The following is a 23654-nucleotide window of genomic DNA, read 5'->3' on the forward strand; positions in this document are numbered from 1 at the left end:
TCAGCAAAAGCATCTCCATACTTTACTGTCAGCTCACTCAACCTTCCCGTCCCTTACATCAGTTGATCTTAATTTATGTTCAATTTACTTGTAGATTGGAAGTTATTAGAGTAAATAATTACAGTAACTGGTTACAGTTTGGGAATTGAGAGAACTGAAGAAAGAAGTCAGAGAAATAACCTGATATACTACCGGAACGAGAATCAATCATCCATCTCCTTCCATTAGTCTTTTTGGCAATCCTGTGTCACTGTTGTCACAAGCCTGGATAACGATGCCACATTAATTCTCCTTTGGAGAAAGGGACTACAAGATTTGACTCCGTAACTGTGTCCTATCTGACCTTGAGGAATCTTTGGGGGAAGTTTCCCATCAAATGCAGTTACAGTTTTCACTGAAGGAGAATTACTGAGTTGGGCCCATGCTTTATAACTCGAATGTGTGACACAAAAATATACAACCAATCTTCTGTTTCCACTAGAAATAAATCATCGGTACATAACCAACGATTTTGCAGATCCAACCCTATGTGAGAAATCACATTTTCAAAGTCATTTCAACAAGCCTGCTCAGAGGTGACGGACACGGGGCATAACGAAGAGACAGCTCCTGCAAATTTCTTATGTAACAACAACAGCTCTTTTAACTACATTTACCTAAACTGGAAATAGGCTGCATTTCCCAATCCAAACCTTCCCAAAGGAAAAAAAGAAAAACAAACAACCTTTGTTGTAAATATTACAGAACACAGAACTGGAAAAGAAGAAAGTCCTCCTATGTTTCATAACAGAAACAGACTCACTCCCTTCCTTCAAGACTAGACGCTGCTCTCAATGCAACGTGAACTGCGGCATCGCTGATGTCAGTGTGAGCAGGCAGGAGAGGACATATGGCCTTTTGTACTGTTCCCAAGATGCCGCATGTTAAAAACAAAACAAAAAAAAAAAAAAAAGGAAATTCAAAAATCATTCTCCAGGCTGGAAGAAAGCCAAGCCATCATAAATGTTTGTTTATTGCAATTTGGAAGACCTTTTTAGAAAAAACAAGCGACTCTTCGATGTGTAATCCTAAACCCAAATGGTGGATGGGAATCAAGCAGAAACCATGCACGATTTTGGGGAAACCATGAATTATTTGGGGGAAACTTTTGCTGCCATGCTTATTGGAGTATTTCCCTGTAACTAGATATCATTTCTATTACTGTGGCTATGACTAATGAGTTAACAACACTATTTACACTAGTACTGTTGTATCATTAGAAACAACAAGATTATGTACTTTAATTCTAATGCCAGCACAATTATTTTAACACCAAGTGTGTCAGATCTGACTCTATACCCCCTAAATTAATTTCAGAGTAGTGGCTAAATAAAATGACATACTTCTTTGTGCTTTTGTTATAACACGCTCATGTGCAGCAAACTGTGAAGAAAATGTAGTAATTAGAGGTTAAATTAATCCCTGACAGACAGGCAGCTTAGTAAAGCTGGGCCCTCTTCAGAAAACATAGCATAAAGCTTGCCAGTCTTTCAGAATTAGGCACAAAGAACAGGCAAGATTGGCAAGTCCCTTACCACCGCAATCCAACCGAAGGGTAACGCTGGAAAGTCAGAGTAAGCCTTCAAGCAGCCAATACCACCAGGCAGATCTTGTGACAAATGTGATTTAGGGCTCCCAGCAATTGTTGCTGCAGCCGCTCTGACTGCCTGATCAGGACCAACCACTTGAAATTAAAGACAACCTTTTGCACAGCAGAACAGGCTTCTAACCACCGTATAATCAACCTCGAGACGTTAATAAAAGCGAACAATGGCATTATATTTCACAACATCACTAGAAAGTTACCTCGCTGCTGATGATTTTAATGCAGGTAATAGATTTCATTGCCCACAACAGAGTAAATGCACTGTGTTATTCTGAAAACAATAAATAGATAAGTCTCGGGTAGGTGTAATTCCTGAACCTGCTCAGAGTTCTGAGGTACTTAATTCTACAGAAAAAGAAACTTTCACAGAAATGCAAAAGAAAAAAAATGCAAGACAAAAGAGGCAGCCAGATCATGTTGTTGATATCCAGTAAGTATTTCTTGTTTGTGCATGTCAAGAGAAGTAAATGTTTTTTCCGCTCTCTCTCGCTGTGGCATGACAGAAGTAGCCGGTTTTTAAATCCATGCAAATACAGCCTGTTATCAGACGGGGAGAAACCGAAGGGTGCTTGCTCTGCGCTGTGCAAAAAGCGCCCTGGCTTCCCCGCGCTGACAAATCCTGGCGCGGGAATTGCAGACGCACCGCCGCGTCCGTCCCGCTTGACTTACACCGTACCTCCAAAGGTGGAAGGTGCAAAAAACTGGCCTCCCCCTGGGCTAACACTGATGCCACTCAATAGATTGCCTGACATGGGGTGAAACAATAACGTAGTTAACACCCTCCCCTGCAGAGGTAATCTATATCATGTCTGCGACAGGCTGAGCCCCCAGCTGTCCCTGCCTGAACGGGAAAGCCCAACAGGCAGCTGCGATCGGATCACCAGGTAAATTCAAAAGAAGAAGAAAAAAAAGGAAAAAGCCTGTATTGCAATTAAAGGCAAAACAGTAGGCTTGCAGAGATTGCAGATCAGTGTGGGAGTGCGTTAACACCACTGGTGTTTCCGTACTACCCAGATCATCAATTATTAACAAATTAGGACATGCCTGATGGGGTGCTTATGTAACACTTCTTTATCAATAAAACTGCCAAATCCCTTGCAGGGAAAAGCAGAGTGGATTTCAACATAGTCCTAATACGACGCCTCCCTTTGGCCTGGGTACGAGGATGAATTCTGGTTTCCCCCTCCTCAGCCCGGCCGCCCATTCCCAAGGAGCAATCCTGGTCAGTCCGGCAGCCCCCGCTCGAAGCCCGGGGCGCACCCCAGCCCCCCGTGAGCAGCAGCCCTTTAATCAGGTCAGCACTTATCAATGGCTCATTGTAGCCACGAGGCAGCGTGCAGAGTAAAGGGCGATACAAAATCCCGCGTCCCCCTGCATCTCCCACTCCTGGGCCCCGCTGGCGCTTCACTGGCCTCACAGAAACAGCCACTGGCCACGGGCTCCCTGGGCACAACCTATATCCCCCAGCCGGTCCAGCTGGCTGGGCTGCGTGGGAGGGAGGGGGAGAAGGAAACCCACAGCTCTTTCCCCTGCTCTACCCTTTGGGCACAACTGTTCCTCCCCAGGAGCACAGGGCCAGCTCAAATTCAGCCTGCAGAGCCAATATCCTTCGCCCTGCTTCGTTCCCATTTCACTTCCTCCACCAGGCGAGAGCGAGCAGGGTGGGGGGCACACAACAAGCCCCCTTCCCTACTCAAGGGCCTGACCCTTGAGCCCTTAATTCTAGGATCAAATCTGGGTCTCACCTACTACAAAATGAAAAAGGACTGCTAGGCTAGGCCCTGACAGGAGAAAAGACTGGTGTACTCTCCTACCACCCGGCCTAACAAACACCCTTCAGTTCATCCGAGATGCACACCAGAGTAAACAGCTTTAAAAAGAGCTGCTGCAACTTTGCAAGTACACGCTGCACAAAATAAGTATTTTCCTCTTGAAGGAAAATAATGACTTAGTAATACGTGTTCTTCCTTTTAAAAAACAAAAATTATTATCAGTGAGGAGGCTTCCCAAGAGGAATAAAGACTCTTCATAGCCCATTTGCATTTGCTAGTTATCCCTCTCTGACTGCATCGCTCTCTGGTAGCGCAACTGGTGACTTCAAAAACGATGGAGTCATATCCCAAGAGCCACGAGCCCTGCTTACGCTGTCACCCTGAGATATACTTTCGTTTTGAACAGAGCTAACAGGCCGGTCCATAGCAGCTGCAATGAAAAATACCTACCAGAAGACAAGGACATAAAGTGAAACCTTTAACTGACAAAGACTTCAATTTTCTGTGTGAAGCGCTAGCAGTAATAATAAAGAACACGGGAAGGAGACCGTGATGCAAGCAGAGACTGTTTTGCAAAGCTTCCCTTTAGCTGCTGGCAGCCCTGAAATGGGTTACAGAAAGTTAAAACTGTGTTATTGATCACTGCCTATTCTGCAGGGCTGATTTGTTTTGGTTTTTTTTTTTTTTTTAAATAAAACAGCCTTGTTCTTTTGCTATTTTCACTTAAGACAACACTCCAGTATCTTCTAATACCCGGTCCAATCTGAAACGACACTAACGAGGGTAGTATTAAACGCCTAAACAGTTTCTTCACACATTTGTTAAGCAATTGCTTTTTCAAGTGCACCCCTTTTATGGGTGCACAAAACAAAACTTACTACGAGTACACAACGGTATCGTGCGCATTTGGCATTTTACAGCAATGCTCTGAAGTTCCCCTTCAAAATTACTGGCAAGGAAGGAAGTTCTGCACAATTTTAGCACTCAACATCTGAAAAAATTAGAACAGTCCCAACTGTTCTTTGAGATGTATAAAAGAACAGTTGAAAAACTTACAGTTGACTGGTGCTACCTAGGTTACCCGTCAATGGCATTGAAACTGGTATATTATTAAGAGAGGTGTATGATGGGAATTGGTTTATTGTGCTGATCCATAGTAACCAACTCCTGTTCGTCCATCATTTATCTCTCTCACCAGCGACATATGGGTTTGTCTATTCACACTCTCAGCATTCTCTCTGCTCCAACAAACAGTCAGCCTTTTCTGCTGGGATAAGGAGGTTTTTTAGTTACATCCATTATGTGCGTATCAACATTTATGGCAGGAAGATAATTGCCAAAGAGCTCAGGGGGATAAAAGCTCCCTCTTTATAACACAAACCCCCTTAAAAAATCAATATTGATATAGAACAGTTCAACGCGAAGCCTTGGTGTGTCTTCTGCTTCCTTCAGTTCAAAATACTTTTTTTTTTTTTTTTTTTAACATAGCAAGTCAAACTGGAACGTCAGGTAGAAAGCCTTCCTAATGAGTTACGCCACTGCTCTTCCCATAGAGGAAAAAATAGCAGCGTACAATATTAATTGTTCCTTAAAGATGCGAGTGGCAAATGTGTCAGATATAAAGAGCGTTCCTTGGAGAGGCGCCAGCATCGTTTAAACTGATTTAGCTATCTTTATTTGGAGACCATACCAATTACTGATGAATTGTAAGTTATAGTCACCTTTGCCTAAATGTTGAAAAACGCTGATACTCAGAAACAGCCAGCGCGAGGGAACCGTGAAAACCTGGGGACCCTGCCTTTTTCCCTATTTAAGGAGCTCAGACAACCTTCTACTACTCCATCCCCCAGTTTGGATAAATCCGTTTGTCACAGCTTTGGCAAGATTTACTTCACTTTCCCATGGCTATGTACTCATAAAAGTTATTTTAAGGCGACTTTCACCAGAGTAGCAAGTAACATAGAACATGTATTGATTAAATGACTGGGAACCAGTGAGTTGCACTGTACTTAACCTACAGGACGACTCGGGGATTTTACTTACTGTTGTCCTTGCCCTTGTGTTACCTTCTGCCTTCCTAACTTTTGTCTCTCTCCTGAAGCCAGCTCCCAGGCCGATCCTTCTCCTACCATTTCAGCCAGGGCAAGAGTGTCGGCCTGACACCTTGGATCATGAACTCTTGCAGTAAATTTTCCTGGATGCTCAGAAAGCATCTAGCACAATAGCTCCCTAATCCCGTTTTAAATCTCTGAATGCTACCACATTGTAACATTTGTAACAAGGTCAGTAAAAAACCCAAACCAAACACAGGGTATTTATAAAACACTTCTACCTGTGTAACAGGAAGCCATACAAAAGAATTTAAAAAAATATAACTGCCTCCTGTAATTACTAATCCCTCCCCAAGCCCTTCAACAACTACCTTAGCTTTAAAAAAAAACCAAGAGACTTTGCAGGTTCAAACTACTTAGTTACAAGGGACTAAAAGTGAAGCCCTGTCAATATTTGCTTTTCTGATTCTGAAGTATTAGTTAAAAGGATTAAAAATAGAGATGAAAAACCTCAAGTTAAAAAAAAAAAACACCTCTGAAAATAAAAAGCTAAATTAAATTTGAGCTGCTCAATTCTAAACATTAAGCAGCTTTTCACTCACTGGAGGGGAGCTGTTAACTGCATGTTACCTGCCTTACAATACATAGTATTTGTTTTTTATCCCTGAGCAACAGACTATTTCCTGGTTGAGTTTAAAAACTCAGTGACGTTCCAGTTTCAACCCACACATGTGTGTCACTGTCAACGTCAGTGGCAGGAAAACATTAGAAGTCACCCCTTGCTAATGCTTTCCTAACATGGAATTTCCTTCTATCTCGCTCCCTCAGCCCACCTCCTCCCTTCAGCTGCGAGCATCTTTCCCAATTTCTCCCCCCCCCCCCCAACATATGGCAGGGAGAGAGAACTGAAAATGGTCAGTGCCAGAACTAGATCGCTGCTTTTTTAGGTGCTACCGCGTAACTCGCTGGAACTGCGCTCGCCTGCCTTTAACTGGGCGAGCGCGGCCGCAGGCAGGCAGCCCCCGGGCGGGGGAGCGCCTCCCACCGGGGCAGAGGTCGGCCCCCCACCGCGCTGCCAGTGCCTCCCGCCCCCGCTGTGACTCCACTTGCGGTCAGCTTCTGGCACGGTAACCCACAAAAACCCGTTCCGGCGGGCAGCCCGGCTGCCCGGGGGTGGCGAGGAAAAGCCGGTACCGGGGGCGGGGGCCGGACACACAGCAAACGGCTGCTGGGTCCGGCAGGTTCAAGGCCGTTCCGGCTCCCTCTCTGCTGGAGGCACCATATGGTCCAGCTCGCACATCGGCAGCTTTATTTCCCCGAGGGGGAAGCGCCGGGAGGAGCGGCCCCCCTCGCCCCCCCAGCCCCCCGGGGCAGGGACATCGGGCATTACCCGGGATTACGGGGCTAAGCGGGGAAGCACTCACGTTATATAACAGGGGGAGGACTTCGCCCCTCCCGGCGCTCCCACATCCCTCTCTCCCTCCCTCCCTCCCTCCCTCCCTCCCTCCCTCCCTCCCTCCTCCCTCCCAGCCGGGGCGGCCGCACGGCAGCGGGAGGCGGCCGGAGCGACGGCGGGGGGAGCCCGGCGCCTCCGCCCCCGGCTCGGGGAAGGGGCCAGACGCAGTTAATCTCCCCGCTGGCGGGTCGGGGGAGGGACTGCGGGGTGTCCCGTCCCCCCCCGCCCCCGGTGCCGGAGGAGGAGGAGGAGGAGGCAGGCTCTCCGTGCAGCGCCCGTGCCAGGAGGCTCCCTGCAAGCGGCCGGTGCCCGAAGGGCTCATCTGCTTCCGACGGGAAGAGGCGAGGCGATCCCGCGGCCGCGCACCGCGGAGCTGCCCGGCCGATCGCGGCTCGGCGGCGCCGCCCGGCCCCCGCTGCCCAGCGCCGGGCTCCGCCGCCTCCCCCCGCCGCCCCGCCGGGAGCGCGGTGGAAAACAAAAGCGGCCTTTTAATTTATTGTTCCGGGGGGGGGGGGCGGTGTGAAAGGAAACCAAAGCCCGTTTTCTTCCAAGAAACGGCCGTTCTCGCCGGGATCCCTCCGAGTCACCCTGGTGACAGCCCCCCGCCAGCCAAACCCGAACAAAAGCCGCGGTGCCCTCGGCCCCGCCGCTCCCCCGGGCCGAGCAACAGGCCGGGGCGGGCGGCGGAGGAGGGATCGCCGCGGCCGGGGGGAGAGGGGCAGCCCCTGCCTTAGGAGGAGACGTGGGACCGAGTCAGCCAGCGCCTTGTTTACCCTGCAATTGCTCTAAACCCCGATCTTAATCACAGGATGAGAAACCAAAACAGTTTAAATCGTGAGTCAGCACGCATTTTATTTCAAATGCATGTACAGTCTCCGAGAGAGCGGCAAAGGCGCCGCGTTTGCTCCATCTCCCTCACTTCGGGGCTGCTCCCGCTTGGAGAAACGCGCAGCCACACGCAGCCCCGCCAGAACGGAGGGGGCCGAGCGCCGGGCTCCGCACTCTCTTCAGGAATAACCGAGGGCTCCTTCTGGGCTCGGCGGAGCCTTTTGTTCAAAATCCTGCCTACACAACGTGCGCTTCAGCCTCCCAAAATAACCAGGCACGCCGCTGCCAACACACATACCACGAGTCATTAGAAAAATAACCCTAATCCAGACCAGCGCTAGCCCCTCTGCGTGCGACGCCTTCCCGGAGGAGTCTCCTTGCGCTGACGGGCTTAGCCTGCCCTGCCTGTTGGAGCCGAGTTTAAACGAAGCCCCCAGCGCTGGGCTGAGCCGGCCGGGCCGCAGGGCCGTGTCGACGCGGGGCCAGGACGGGCCGGCGGCGCTGGCCGCCCCGGCAGCCCGCTCCTCCCGCCCGCCGCCGCCGCTCCACCCCGGCCGAGACCGGCAGCCGCCACCTCCCACCCCAGCGGGTGGCCGCACCGGCGGCGACACCCAAACCCGCGGAGCGCCCCCCCCCCCCCCCCGCCGCGGAGCGGGGGCTCGCCCCCCGCCGGCCTCCCCGCCGCCACGCACCGGCTGCCCCGCCGGAGACCGCGCCGCCCCGGAGATCACCTTGTTCACCACCATTTTAAAGCCCACGGACCCCCTCCCTGCCGCCGCAAGCCACAGGCTCCCTCCTCTCCGGGGCTGACACCGGCTCTCGCCAGAAAGGGGGGCGCGATCCGCACCCCCAGTCCCGGCCGCGGCTCCCCCCGAGCCCGGCGCAGCCCCTGCAGCACCGCGCCGCCGGCGCGGCCGGCACAAGGTGGGCACTTTCTTGAACCGCGTCTGCAAACTTTACAGCCCGGGGTGAGAGCTGCAGCCGCGCCGAGCCGGGGCGAGCAACTATTCCCAGGGTGTTTAAGTCCTTTTAAATCAACTCCTACTTTTCCAGTCCGTATCGATTTCAAATGCTACTTACTGGAATATGTGGCTCCATGCGTGGTGCTTCTACCCGCTGGGAAACCAGCAGCATCTTGGACTGGGGATCAACCGGCTTTTAGATCCACTTTGGCTGTATTTAGCAAAACCCAGCACCGCAGAGGACTCTGAGACTGTTTTCTCCTTTTAGGTTCCAGACAAGTTCATCCTGGCGTTGCAGTTTGCTAATGATTCACTGTCTGTCTCAATCTGCTCACTACATTTCCATCAACCCACAGCTTCCTCACTTAGAAGGTGGAGTTTGTGGGGTTTAAGTTACTGATAGGCATATCTAAGTGCTGTGTCACTCAAAGAGGAGGAGACACACACTCTCACACGCACACACACACACACACACACACACGAACGGCTCCGGGCTTAAAGGGGCAGCGACACTTTCTCCTCTTTAGAAACTGGAAACCTCGCAGATCCAAGGATTTTATTCTTTTTTTCTTCTGTGCATGAAGGCGAAAATCATGCAGCCCATGGGCAGTATTTTAACACGCAGAAAGCTGCTTAGCATGTTTAGCGCCTTCTTTGTAGAGCTTCAAGTTCATTTCATACAAAAGTAGGGTAGCTCAGAAATAATTAATGGATTTTTTTTTTTTTTTCCAAATCAAAGTGTAAAAATCACTGACAAGATAGCCCGAGGCATGAAGTGTAAGGGTTTGAGTTATTCTTAAAAAGCGTAGTTCCCTGTCTCTTTACGCCACCGCAACACGACACTCAGGACTTGTAACACTCATTAAAGGGTTAAACTCATCTCACACAGGTGAACCCAGGTTACCGAGAAGGAAACAGTAGAGTTGTTTCATTTTCCCCCTTTGTGCTATGTATTTTTGAAGACAGATACAATTCTGAATAGAGAGCTCCCATAAAACCACGCACTTCTCATATGACTACAAATGTGCTTGTTACAAGCTGCAATCTCTGAATATTAATTTTGACAGACCATCGACTGAAAGCTGAGAACCTATTCAGACCTCCTCTTGGATTGTGCAGAAAGGCCCGGGAAGAGCAAGCTGCAGGCAGCGAGGAGAGCACGCTGGGTCCACAAATAATTGCTTGTATAATTTCATTTCATTACCTTGCTAAATCAGTACGACTGTCACTCCTGTCCTGATACATCGGAGACGCTAGAAACCCTGTCCCGGTACACTGACTCAATGGATGAGATGCGGAAGACACAGTACCATTTCTAATAAAATGTCTCAATTTTGTAGTCATTCCTAAAATAGTAATATTTGTAAATTATGCTCTATAAAATTGAGAAGAAAGTTATTTGAATAAAACTCAATTACTGTGGCCAAACACATCCAAGTGGAGCCAGAATCTGGCCTCACTTTCCTGAAAGTCTTCCACACAGCAGCCATCTTCAACTTGCAGTTGACTTACAGACCCAACCCGACTTTGTATCCCAAGTTAATAAATATCAGGAATATCAGTTCATCAACAGAGAAAAATTTGTTTTCACCTTTGCTGAAGCCTCTAGCTTTCCTGTGACTGCTGTAACAACAGGCCCGCTCCCCTGAGCGATATGTCTGTTACTTCAGTTCACATTGTTTGGAAGTTTGTTTGTTTTTCTAATGATTTTGCTTTCTATATTATTTAAAATTACTTCAATGTATTTTGTCTATTGAAAAAAAGAAGCACAGAAATAATAAACTTGTGTGCGTGTGAGCACCCTGAATTCTACAGACTTTGAGGGCTGGATCCCAAAAGGTTTCAGTGTCTAAGGGGAGGCGTATGGGTTTGTTGGGCTGCCCAGATCGAATCCACAACCCTGCCTGAGGTGCCAGGGCTCAAACACAGCATTAGGGCATCAGCATGGGATCTAAAAGAGCCAACATGCTGAGCCGGAGTCACCTAAAATGAGCAGCTCAGTGGAGACAGGCATTCATCATGCATGAATTAATTAAGCCCCACCTGCAAGGAGGTGCCGCTGTCTGCCCAGCATGCAACGTCTGGAACCTCCCCTGAAGGTATCTCTGTGTGTGTAAGGGCTCCCGTCTATCAGCCTGGAGTTTTTTGGACTAAAATATGCATGTATGAAACGTGTGGGACATAGAGGTATTCCCACATTCTGTGGATATACCGGACCTACTGACAACACCACGATCAGATGAGGACCGCACGGTAGGTCCATGTCAGTATTTCTATGCAGCACCTACAGGGCACACCAGTCATTTTTCCAGAAGTTTTGGACAAACCATGTCATTCATGACTCTTGCCAGACATCTGAAGTTCCTGACAAATGGCAGAAGTCCTAAGGACTGTCATTTGCTTTGTTCACTTCATAAAACTAGACCAAAGGACTTCCCCAAAAGGAAGACGACAGGAGTAGGGTGCATAGGAGTCCTGCCTGTACCTGCTCATGCAGCAGGAATGATGCTGCTGTTTTTAGTGGTCAAGGGGATCTGCTTGCCAGACGGTGGTTTGTGTTCCCCTCTGTAAGGTGGGACACACTCTCAGACGGAAATCAAATTGAGACAAGTACTTTTATCCGTTGGTCAGCCCACAACAGAATTGTGGCGACGTTTTCTGCTTTTGAACCTACTGGCTCACGCTGCACAAGGTCTGGAGGTCGGGATTTCACTCTGGCAGCCCGGTGCCAAGTGTCCCCCGCTGCCAAGCGCGGTGCTCTGGACTGATCAGGCGAAGCTGTAAGGCAAGCGCTGGGATGCTCAACGGTGTCGCAACACGGACAGGTCTGGGTGCACACAGAAGCCTAATTCCAGGCAGTGTGAGCATTTAACAAAAAAGTAACACCCTTGCAGAGATCACTCATTTTCAGCGATGGGTAATGGCTAAGCAGGGGATTTCATGGTTGCAGTTTTGGTGATTAAATTATGAGCCCTTTCTTCAGGCATATTCACTATAGCTGACCTGGGGGAATCCCTGGCTGCTCTGGAATCAATGACAAAACTTTCACTGGCTTCTTCGGGGCAGTATTTTATCTTCCTAGGCTAGGCCTACCCTAAGCAAATTGCAGACTATCTTATTATTGTGTTTCTGTCTTATTTTGAAAAGGTGAGCCGTGGGATTCTGCAGAAAAGAGGCAATCCGAAGGGCATCAAGGCTGTTGTTATGGCCACAGGCTGAGGCTTGCCAGAATGTATCCTGGTACCTCAAATGCTTCCCCCAAGGCTGGGCATCGAACCTGGGCCTGACTGGCTGGGATTAATCCTGTTCTTTATCAATTTTAGTTTTCCATATTTTACTTAGCATCTTTAATAGCCATAGAAAATATAATTTGCTTTGTTCACTTAATAAAACTAGCGTTAATTTCTTTCCAAATAGAGATGTCTTATTCAAAAGCGTATTCTGAGAGCTGAGAAGTTATAACTGTATCTAAAAAAATAACAAACTGATGAAAGGAGTGCACTGAACCGTATCTTTTCTGAAAAACAAACAAACAAACAACAAAACAACAAACAGGACCAATGCTTGTCCTCTACGCCATAGTTTTTGAAAAAGCAGTATCTTTTTACCTATCTAAGGAGAACTGTTAGTTGGAAAGCTGCAATGTGCTAAATAACTGCCCAATGTTATGCTCACCAAGTGAAAGGATCACGCACTCGGAGACAATCTTCACGAGTTGCATGAGCAACAGGCACTGCCAATACGAGGTGGCCAAGGGCCAGAGAAGCGATTTGCATCTTTCAGGTTGGTGTGAACTAAACATGCCAAAAACTGAACGTCCAGGCAACCTTAATGCTGGGACTCTGCTCTCCCAGGAGAACCGTGCCTGACTCCCAGCTGGCCAGCTGTTCCCGACATCAGCAAGGACAACGAAAGTCCGAGCAGACAAGGGCTGCTCCGCGGCACGTCTTGTACACTGAAGGGAAGCAGCGACTGAGCAGGGCAAGGATTCACCACGGATTCACTGAAGGATTCACACATTTGTCAGTGACCCAGAATCAGATGGATGGAAACCATGTGATGCTTGGTACTTGCATGTTTTTGACCTGAAATCAGGTAAAATCAATGGCTTTGGCTGAAATACACTTTGAGTGTATGTTTATTGGGAGCTAAAACACAAAGCAAAGCTCCCAGGGAGTAAAACCACATGAACTGCAACAGATCTACACAAGTCTTCATAAGCTAAAACAAGAGATTGTCCTAATTCTACCCGAAACACAAACCCTTAGCATGTGAGAATGAGGTGCAAAATTCAAGGGAGTGATGTAAAAACTGGGATGTGGGTAACTCCTTCCCACAGCAAAGATAATTATTAGGCCGAACATAAACAAGGTGATAAGGAAGGATATAAAAAAAGATGAAATTATTCCTCTGATAGAAAATGACAGAAACCCCCCACAAATCCAACTGTGTTTTCTTTCAAGGAATGAAGACAACTGTGGTATAATTACAAGTCAGCATAATATAAGTAAGAACATAAGAATTCAAAGGTGCACCTATCCTTCTGGATATCAGTGATATCTATGTTCAAAAAGTACTTAATTAAACTGTGGAGATCATTACCATGGGCAGACATTTTAGAATAAATGGGTTCAAAAGGGATTGGAAGTACTTATGGAGGGGAAATTCATCAGTGGCTATTTAACACGAAGGTCTGGATGTGACCTCTGGTTCTGAACCACTAAATGCTGGAAGCTGGCAGGCGTCATGAGGGGAGGAAGGACTCTCTCTGTCCATGCCTTCTGTACAAAGCAGGTTCTTTCCTAAGGGTCTAGTAGCAGCCACTTCAAGGCACAGATATTGGCCTGATGAACCTTAGGTTTGACTGGTCAGTATTGCATTTCTTATGCTAGATTAGATCTGTGATCTAGCTAATTTGGTATCTTGTCTCCGACCACGGGCGATAGCTGATGCTTCAGAGGACAGAAAATAAACCCTTACTGAACAATCGCGGGACAAATTGCATGTAGCAGTGCTGGTTTCTTAGCAAGTTTCTTCCTAGGGATAGACAATTTGTAACTGGCCGATGCTCAGAACCGGGAGGGCTCATGTCCTTTGTGTACTTCCCCCAGAGTACACTACAATAGATTGGGGATGAGATTTCTAATGCATGGAAAATTTCAATTAATTTCTGAAACCCAGTATACTATTAACATCAGTAACATCATGTGTTGAGTAAAACAGCATCTCAGGTCATTTCTGAATGTGTTTAATTGGATGTCCTTTTTTTCCTAGTAAAAGTATACGGGAAATACCTGAAAACAGACAAATTGCATCAATTAACAATTTTAACTTCCTCAGTAATGCTTGCTACACTAAGTAATTTTACAAGTCATGTGGAAAAATGTGTATAGTTGTTAATGTATCAACTCTAATTTTTTAAAGAAACATTACCTTCAGGAAAACAGGAAGCTTCAAGGAAAAAGCTTTTATTTGTGAGCAGTTAACTAAAGGGTTTCAGCATGGCCTTCATTGATTTGGACATGAAAGAAGAACACAGTTGGTCATTCGGTCACCTTTTCCTTCAGTAGGTCATTATTGACGTGAGTGTCCATGGAAGAGCGTATAGGTAAAATCGTCAAAGGATGGACTGGCATGCTAGTATTTCAGCGGGTACATGAACCAGTTTAGGAAACTATATAAATCAAAGTGAATGCTGATTTTGTCTTTTATACAGAAAAACAGACACAGATCTAACCAGAATCTCTGTGCTTAGGCATTAAGAGGTGACAATGCTATTAGTAATTTCCTCATTTTTTCATAGAAAGGTACATAGCATAAAGTATGTAGCTTCTACTACAGCATAGGTTAAAATCATGTTGTTAATGTCTGCTTGGTTGCCAAGTGCTTGTTCCAAATTGATCTACTTTGAGCTTATATTTTAAATACAGAAATCAATTATTTGCATAGCTCAGAGTTACACTTAAGCACATGCTTAACATTATGTATGACTCTCTCAGAAATTGAAGGGATTACTTGAGTGCTTAGGTAAGCACACAGATACATCTGCACCATCAGCACGGGTGTGGATCAAGTCTTGCTTGCGTGAGGCAAAATCCCAGCCCTACTGACATCCCAAACTCAAGACCACTGCTCAAAATTTTTTCATGTAAACAAAAGTCTGTTGATCTCATCTAGGCATTTCATTTTTACTTGAGTGAAGTCTGGCCTGCAGGATTTAGCTCTGCAATATTTTACCTCTCTTCATCTCTCCTTGCAATCAGGCCATACAAAGTTGCAAAGCACTCTAAGCACAGATCTCCACCGTGACTGAGGCTAGGAAGCAGTGCTAGAAGAATATCAAACACCTGATGCACCTTCGCCAAGGCCAAAATATTCTATAGAAACGCTGAATTATGATCAACATGTCTAACTGTCTTTGTACAGGACTTAGGGTCATTTCAATTCTGATCGTCTTGCAGCTAATAAGATTTTCCATTAAAAATATGGAAGATGATACAAGTCAACATGATATCACATTTAATAGCTCTATTGTTAGCAACAATACATTGAAAATGTTTGATAATTAATGGCATTTCTCCAGTTCTGAAAGTGCATGAAACATCTTCCCTCGTGATTTAAGACATGTGCTCCCCATGCGGCCGCTGCTGGCTTTGCCCGGGGAGCACAGACTGCGCTGGCCTTTCTCACTGAAGGCGTTGGGCTGTAGGGGCGCGGGCTGGCAGGGCTGAGGCCACCACACATTTCACCTGCAGCCTCAGTTAAGAATAAAAGCCATCATACGCTCAACCGAAAATATACATGCAAATACACAGGCATCATTTAAATGAGCCTGTGTTTGCAGCGCCTGTCACTACCCAGGAGATGCCTTCTTTCCAAGCGTTACGTTCGGTAGCGTTGTCACATTTGTCAGTTGCTGCAGAGCTCCCGCAGCCAAGTGGGCACAAAAGCAGCTTCCAGCCCATGGAAGGGCTGTCGGATCAGGAGCGAACAGTCACAGGTGTCACTTGCCAAATTTCCAAGTTAACAATAGGCCTGGGCAATAGGACACTCTTATTTGACTCCTGTACCTGACTGCAAGCAAGGCACCACTCAGAAGATACAATAATGCAAAAAAGGCTTAGTAATAATTCTAGCTTTGCTGTTTTCTCACTGCTGGATCATACAGTTCACACACACATGCAATGATCAGGAAATATGGACCTGCCTCAACTCCTCTGGAAGTCAACAGACAGGCAGATTCTGGCTCATACCTGATACAAGAGAGTCCAAATTGCTTTAAATATCTAAGTCTGCAAAAATGGTTCTATATTCATTGTTTTTAAGACAAGATCACATAATTTTGCTTCCCTCAGGAAACACACACCTTTCTTCCTTAATTTTCCCTTTCATTCCTAGAGTTGTCCTCTCTTTACTAGAGCTGACACTATTTTTTAAAGCATTCTCTATTTCATGGCTGTCAAACTATTCTTTCCATGCCAGATACATGGCAAAGTTACATATTCTTCGACTCAAAACAATTTACATGAATATTCATAAACTACCTGATGGCAGAATTGGCCCTGAGATTTAAAACCATAAAGCCCACAGAAACAAATGTTACCCTCTTCCCTTTGTCAGAGATCCCTTGGATCAAGCATAGAAATTATACTTTTATGCAGTTGTCAAGAAAATGCAAAACCAATGCATGAAACATCGTATGTTCTGTTTATTAAAGAGTGTCTGCGATGATACAGATATTCAGCCAGACTAGGATGTTGCCAATGTCAGTTTGTGATTTACTAGAAATTATTGATTTCAAATCTTGGTTTCCCAGGGCTACTGAGTGTATCCTGTCATATAAATATGCATCCATTTGCTAGCGGCTGCAGCCTTGTATAAAAATGTGTGTTGTCTCAACTACTGTCAGATTTCTTGAGCCAAAAAATAAAGCTCTACTTCCCTTCAGTGCAGGAACGAATACCAGCTATTAAGATACATTTCTATGTCCAATACAATATCAACATGACTTGCACAACTACGGCATCCATCCAGAATTATACATTTTGTTATTAAAATGAATAAGAAGGCACTGTCCTGAGAAACTGCACCCCCGCACCCCCCGAAGGAAATTACTCTGAAGATTTCACAGATTTCTTGTAATCTTTAAATTACAAGACAGGTACAGCCTCAGACTTCTCGTACAGCTCAAGAAACAGCTTGAATTTAACTACTTTTAGGTAGTTAAATCTTTTAGGTAGATCTGTCATGACCAAGTTACACAATATGCAAGTGCAAAAGGATAGTAACTCTCTGTTCATTAGGGCCAAGAGTAGTAGTTAAATTGCCAGCACTTGTAAAGATTAGACAGAAAGGAGAATACCACCGTGAGCTGCTGGGAGTTTGGGCATGTGTGTTCTCTCAGCCTGTCCCCCCTAGGTCCTGCTGTTCCCCTGCCCATCTTCTTCTCCTGGTCACCTAGCACATCCCTGCACAGCCTTTTTTTCATTTGGCCCTACTACTCCTTAAGGCTTTCTCTTGGTCCTTCTGCTGTGCTCACACCTCTAATCCCAGCTGCCCACTCTGCTGCCTTCCCTTCCCCAAGGGAAACGCTCTTGGCTGGAGACGGGTCTGTCTCTGATTTGTTGCTTGCCGAACACCGCTGCCGCCGGGACGAGCCGTGCCATACTGCAGGCTCAGCAGCAGGCTACCTGCCCACTGACAGTGGACTTTACAGATCAACAAGAGAGCCCATGAGGTTTTGGGCCTTTATGGTTCGGTCATTAGCTGCTTATGGAAGTTCGACAGCATTTGTGGGACTTGGTGAAAGGTGCTGACAATTCTGCGTGCAGAGTTTGGTGCATACCCATCTCAGCATTAAGAGCGTGTTTTTGGTTTTATATTTTTCTCCAAAAGACAAATCTCTGTTTTACCATCACTTTTCTCAAGTCACTTGCATGTCATAATGAGTTCTCTGTTTACTAAAATACAAAACCTTCAGGGCTGACAGCAGTGGCAGAAACGACGGAATCAACAGGACTGCATTTTATTTTGTCTTGTCACTTCGCCCTCACTTGTTTTGGTACAGTGCAGAACAGACTCACTTTGGGAACAGCAGGAAAGGGTGCAGCCCTCACACGACCAGCCAGGCTAACCTTTGCAGGTAAAGACTGCGAGAGGTCCATGAACCAGCTTCCCTCCCTCCCTTCTGCCATGGCTAGTGCAGCTGGGGATGGGCCAAGGAAGGCCCCCGTCAGAAAGGTGGTGGCGATCACCCTGCTCGGCAGCTCGTGGGCACCCGTTGCTGTTTGGAGCAGCATCAACTGCAGCTACATATTAAATTGAGGAAAGCTGCATTTTGCCATGGGAGGATGGAAAAAGTGGGTGGATGGCTTCCAGTCGTAGGGGATGACACCTGGCTGATGGCTACTTCACATAAACCGTACAGCCCCACGGAAGCATGGTGATTTACACCAGCAAAGGATCAGGCCTGCTCATTCAAAGACAATTTTCAGCTGGCTTGGAAATGAACCTCTAAATTCCTTTTGAGCACTCTGACTCTTCCTAAAGTATTAGAAAACAATTTATTCCCAGATTACGGTGAGATCTTCTTGCTCTTGCAGGAAAAAGAAAGGAGAGAGAGAGAAAAGGAAGCACTGCAACTTCCCAAGCCACTTCAGCACTAATAGCGGTATGATCCTGAATCAATGCGGAGAGGCTGACAGCAACAATAAGCATTAACTGCTGCAGTGAAGGGGGCTATTTAACCTGGCTACTAAAAGTTATTTCTGCCACAGCTATTTGAACAAAACATTTGGCAATTAAATTAATTCAAGCACATCCTCTCTTTTCATGGGAAAAATGCGGGGAAAATCCAGGCAGAGAATGAATGGCATCTAGATTAACGAGGAACTGCACAAAAAGAGAAAAATAATGGTTTTCTAAAATATATTAGTATTACCTTCTGCGGTAGCACCATATGCTAGTTTCCTAGATGCTGGTAATCCTGACGTATTTTTATCTTCGCTAGTGCCAAGGAGGGAGCTATACAAGGCCAAGTTCTTCCCACATATCTATGTTGAATTCAGTTTACCTTTGCTCTACGTTGTGAATCTGAACCAACAGACAGCCATGCAACTGCTCAAGATCACGCCTTTATTTTTTGGCTGTATCTGACTTTGGCACTTAAATATCATAATACTCCATGTCTTGAGTCTTTGATGAAGCCTTTTTTTCAATGATAGAGCCTGGAAATGTTGGACTTAAAAATCACAAGCCTCTATCACTTCAATTTAAGGATCAGATCCACTAATTAGATGCAGCAGCAGACTATAAATGACTCACGTTCCAGACAGAGGAGAACAACAAAAAGCCATTCTGTGTTAGTGGGGATGTATTAACATATGTAGGACTTCATCCTTCTCCAAGTTGAACAAATATTCCTTAAACAGTGCTTAGAAATCACTTTTGAAGCTGGTGGCATTCTTCCATTATTAGCCAGGGAAGAACAGCTATGACTATTCTAGAAAGAACCACCACCACTAATTAACATTGTTTCAGTGGCTGGATTTGAAATACCTATAGCACAGGTGACCCTAAACCATGCCTGCTAGCCAAATTATCGTACTCCCTTCCCTGCATGCAGTAGTCATGCCACTCTGCTCTAGCTGCATTGCCCTCTGGACACTTATCACAGATCTTGATACAATTTCTGGCCCAATGATTCAGAGGCTTTTAGGGAGTCAGCAGTCCTAGGACGAAAGTAAGCACACCTTCAAAATTCACCAGGATTCACACTATTTTGAAGCCTTTTTGTAAGATGCTGGTATGAACATGTATCACAGTTTCTGTAGGGGCTATGGGAAAGCATTTTCAAGACGGCTGAATTGCAGTCGATGACAAAGAAATGGAGCAGCGTGGAGCTATGAGCAGTTTTCTTAGTTGGGGCTCACCCTGGTACAGAGACGATGCCAGCTAAGCTGTGATACAAACACGATGGGTGCAATGTCCAATTATCACATTTCTTTCCAGAAAGTTCTTCTGTCTTTGAATATGATACTTCACATCTTCAGTGCTAATGATCCCTGTTTGACAGCTGTTTTGAACCTGTCCATACAACTTGGCCAACTGGTCCTCTGGCTACCTCCACCCCAAGCTGGGACTGCCCACACAGTCGGCGGAGGCGGGGAAACAGGCAAGCACAACTTTGGGCGTAATGCATACGAGGGAAGCAAGGCACGATACGTCCCAGCAACGCCAGGAGGGCCAAACAGCAATTCGCTCACCTTTTTTTAGTATAGAGGAAAAAAAGAGATTTGCCTTTGTCAGTTAGGGATTCTGGGTTGAGAATCCAAGTGTTCCTGACCGTCTAGTTAGCAATTCATGTTATGCTCATCACCGCGGTATGCGACTCCCTGTGACCACGTTGCCTCTTGGTAACTTTTAGCTACTCTAAAGATAGGTGTGGTAGCACCTCAGAGTCACTCTGGAAACCAGGAATACACGTTTGGGAGGCATCTTTTATAATTAGCATGGCTGAGCTGCAGCTCTGCCTCAGGCAGAAGGTAAACTCTGTCTCGCTGGGGGTGGTGAAAGGAAATTTCTTAGCACAGAAAGAACGCGGAGCCGCTCGGAAACCTGCAGGAAGGGGCTGGCACCTGGGGTTGCTCGGAACCTCCTTGCAAAGCAACTGGAAGGAATTTTTTTCCCCAAGCGAGGAGCCTGTGCAAAGGATGTTGTTGCCCAAGTCACCAGGGAAGTTGTAGGGAAATTGAAATCACGGGCTACAGGAATCTTTCTGCATTTTGGCAAGATCTGAATCCGCAGCTGTTCAGAAAAATGCAATTAGTGGCCTGCCAAGCACTTTGAAGGTGTTCTGAGTGCTAGAAAATTGTGATAAACTTATCTTTCTGTGCCTCTGTATCTTGCGAGCAACTGTTCAATCACTGGGTTGTTGACTGGAAGACTCAGCCAAACAATGATCGGGCTTCTAAACTATTCAATTACCTCTAATGAAGAAGGATCAGGGAAACAACCCTTAAACACCTTAAACAGAACAGCAGTATAAACAGACAAAATCACTCTCAAGAGAAACCCCCAGACACTTGCCAAGGTTGGCTTCGGAGCCAACTGCGATACAAATGCATAAAATATTAGTTGCTTAATGGTTGTGAAGTGTTGCTCTTTAAAGGTTACTGTCTTCCTGTCCAGACAAGGCTGCAGCTGAATGACGAATGACGCGATCCATATATCTGAGAGGTTTTCACGTACCTGCAACTCCCATTGGAGTTAACAGGAATTTTGGGTAGCCAGGAAAATTTTGGGCCAGTAAAACCTGACTCTGCATGATATTAAGAATCCCCAGGGCTATCGGCCTCCTCGGCCCCAGCATTTAGTTGATGGAGTACTTGGAGTGAGGGCTCTAAAAATGCTGGTTATTTGGATGCGTGGTTGTGATGAGAGACCTGATCTCTAAATCATGGGGACCAGGTGTCTGTGCCAAAAGTTAGGCTGCCTAGAAGTGGAATTGGGAAGAAGTCTGTCTGTGGCTGGGGAAGAAGCGTAGCGATGGCTGCAAAAAGTGCAGCAAGACTGGATTTTGCTTCTGAGCGAATTTCTCTCTCTTCTCCATTACAAGTCTCACCATATACAAATAGCTGACTTGTTATTGCAGCTCAAAGGAATGAATGAGCTCAAAAGAATGTGAAGAGGAGAGAATGCTACAATTCCACCGGGAAGAGCTGCTTCTTTTTATGTAACTTTTCCATGCGGTTAATATTTTACAGTGGCCTTCAAAAGCAGTCTCATCAGAGTGCCTCTGTCCTGCGCTTTAAAACCGGACAGTCATCTGAAGCGCAAGCGCTGCACCTGCCTGTAGCTGTCTAGAAGCGTTTTGTGTGTCTGCATTTTTGAAAGTATCTCACGGTTTTGTTTCCTGTGAATGTGCATTCAGCCCTGCACACTCACGAAATGCTTAGCTGAGTTTGGGAGCATGTACACAGCGGGCCGCGGCTGGGGGATGGGGACGGGGGAAAGAAAGAAGGGGCTGTAAGGCAGCTTGAGAACTGATACGATGCTAGTGTGAAACTTCTTTGTGAAGGGAACAACATTGTCAGGTTTTGGCTTAAAGAGTCTCAAACACTCTAGCAGCTTTAGAAACTTGAACGTGTACCAGCCTCAGCTGCGCGCGGATAAAACACCAAAGAGGAGCCTGTTTAAAACGGTGCTGAGTGCTCCGACAGCTTCTGAAATTCCAGGATCAGGCCCTAAAAATAACAACACGTTTGACCCAATGTAGCCCGCAGAGCCAGATAAGATCATAGACTGCACAGCATAGTTTTAAGCCTGCTTTCCTAAACTGCAAAACCATTAAATATTTAGGTGGCCATATGCAAATCATTTAAATTCTGTTTCTCAGAAGCACACCATATCGTACAGACATGCTTTGTGCTGAGATCCTCTTCCTAAGCTTTCATCAACTATTGATTTTAAACCTGTAAAGGACTTAATTAATGGCTAATTGTGGGCTACCTTTTTTTCAAAGGTATATGCGAGGGAGAAGGGGGGAAAAGCAGAAATGCAAAGACCTGTGTTTCTGTCAGAGAAAACTAACATATAAGAAAGCACATTTTTGTGAACGTACCAAAGAAAACCCCAGGACTGCTCAGGTATTTTCAACCCCCTCCATGGGTAACAATTCGATAATTCAACAAATAAACAGCCCTTTATGCAGGAGCTGTCTCGTGGACACGGTGACCACTTTTGAGACTAGGGCCCCAGATCTTCTTTTCTTAATGTCACTGTGAATTTGCTTGTGGAAGTGTATGACACCATGCACGGAGCCCGAACAGCTGAGCTCATGCTTCAGGCATTCTCCCAGGACCGGAGGGGGAGGGGGCCCTCCGCCAGCTTTCGCCTGCCTCTCCCCTCGCATTTACACACACACAAATCATGTTATCATAGTGAAAATATGTAAGAATTCCAGGAAGCAGAGGAAGTTTGTGTGTTGACCTTAATTTATTTTTTTTCCAGAGGAAGATCACTCCAAATGTTAAAAGGACGGTGGGTGCTAGCTAAATTCATTTGCAAATATTTTAATTCTCATCGCAACTCTTTCTTCTGCTGTATTTTGTCTTTTAGGATTAATGCTGTTTGTATTTTATCCCACATGGGTACTTTGACTGAGAAGTAAAATCACTTGGTGAGAAGCTCTGTGGGACCTATTTGGACACTAAAAAAATTGGTAAAGGAGGCCCAAGTGCGTTCTGGTTCCTATTTTCCATTACAGTACAGTAAAATTGGGTGAGACTGTTTCTGGAGGGGAGGGAAAGAAAGGGTGGATGAAAGAGTGGGCTAACGCATTAGGCTCTTGCACATGGAGGCCTGGGTTTATTCTGCTTGAACTCTTAAAATGCTGATCCGTTTGGCCCCAAACCCAATCGCGTTTTTAAAAACGCACTTCACTTTAAACCTGCAAGTGTCTTTGTGAAGACTGCGGGACCTTAAAAGTTAACCGTGTACCTGAAAGCTTAGTCACCTGGCGCTGGCTGGTGTTCAGCATCTTGCAACACCAGACAGTAGCTTACACAGCAGCTAAGCCCTGCCACCCTGCCTCTCTCCCTGCCACATACCGTCAGCCTCGACCTTTCCTCAGTGCTCACGCTTGTAAAGGTTTGCACACATTCAAGCACAGCCATTCCACCACATCCAGCGCACACCTGCGTGTATATACACAGAGCCAGGAAAAGCCTAGTCCAGTCCTTAAATACTTGTCTCTCCCTGAATCCTGCATACTGTGAACAACATGGTCACACATAGACTTACACTTGTAAAAGGGCAAGTAAAAATACCCTGTGCTTCTTGACTGGCCAACCAGAAATCCAATCAGAAAGAAATCCGAATATTTCTGTTTAATTACATAGGTCAGCCCTCCTTCAGCCTCGTAACCTCTGTCAGGAGCAC

At 46.2% G+C, this 23654-nt stretch overlaps 1 protein-coding gene across 3 annotated transcripts in view; it reads right to left on the bottom strand.

The window, feature by feature from the left end:
* Positions 1-23654, bottom strand: part of MAMLD1 (mastermind like domain containing 1) — a 271023-nt gene that overhangs the window by 75178 nt on the left and 172191 nt on the right. For 2 of the 3 annotated variants that reach the window (XM_087748682.1, XM_087748683.1), the window contains exon 1: positions 8833-9078. The exons of the other annotated variant lie outside the window; for it this stretch is intronic. In XM_087748682.1, coding sequence (XP_087604808.1) covers positions 8833-8886 — 54 coding nt within the window. In that variant the 5' untranslated portion in view covers positions 8887-9078. Of the gene's footprint in view, positions 1-8832; positions 9079-23654 lie in introns of those variants that run through there. 3 annotated transcript variants of the gene reach the window in all.

The sequence above is a fragment of the Nipponia nippon genome, unplaced genomic scaffold (genome assembly GCF_047370975.1).
Source record: "Nipponia nippon isolate SJK-2023a ecotype South Korea unplaced genomic scaffold, ASM4737097v1 scaffold_12, whole genome shotgun sequence".
In the NCBI taxonomy this organism is placed as follows: domain Eukaryota; kingdom Metazoa; phylum Chordata; class Aves; order Pelecaniformes; family Threskiornithidae; genus Nipponia; species Nipponia nippon.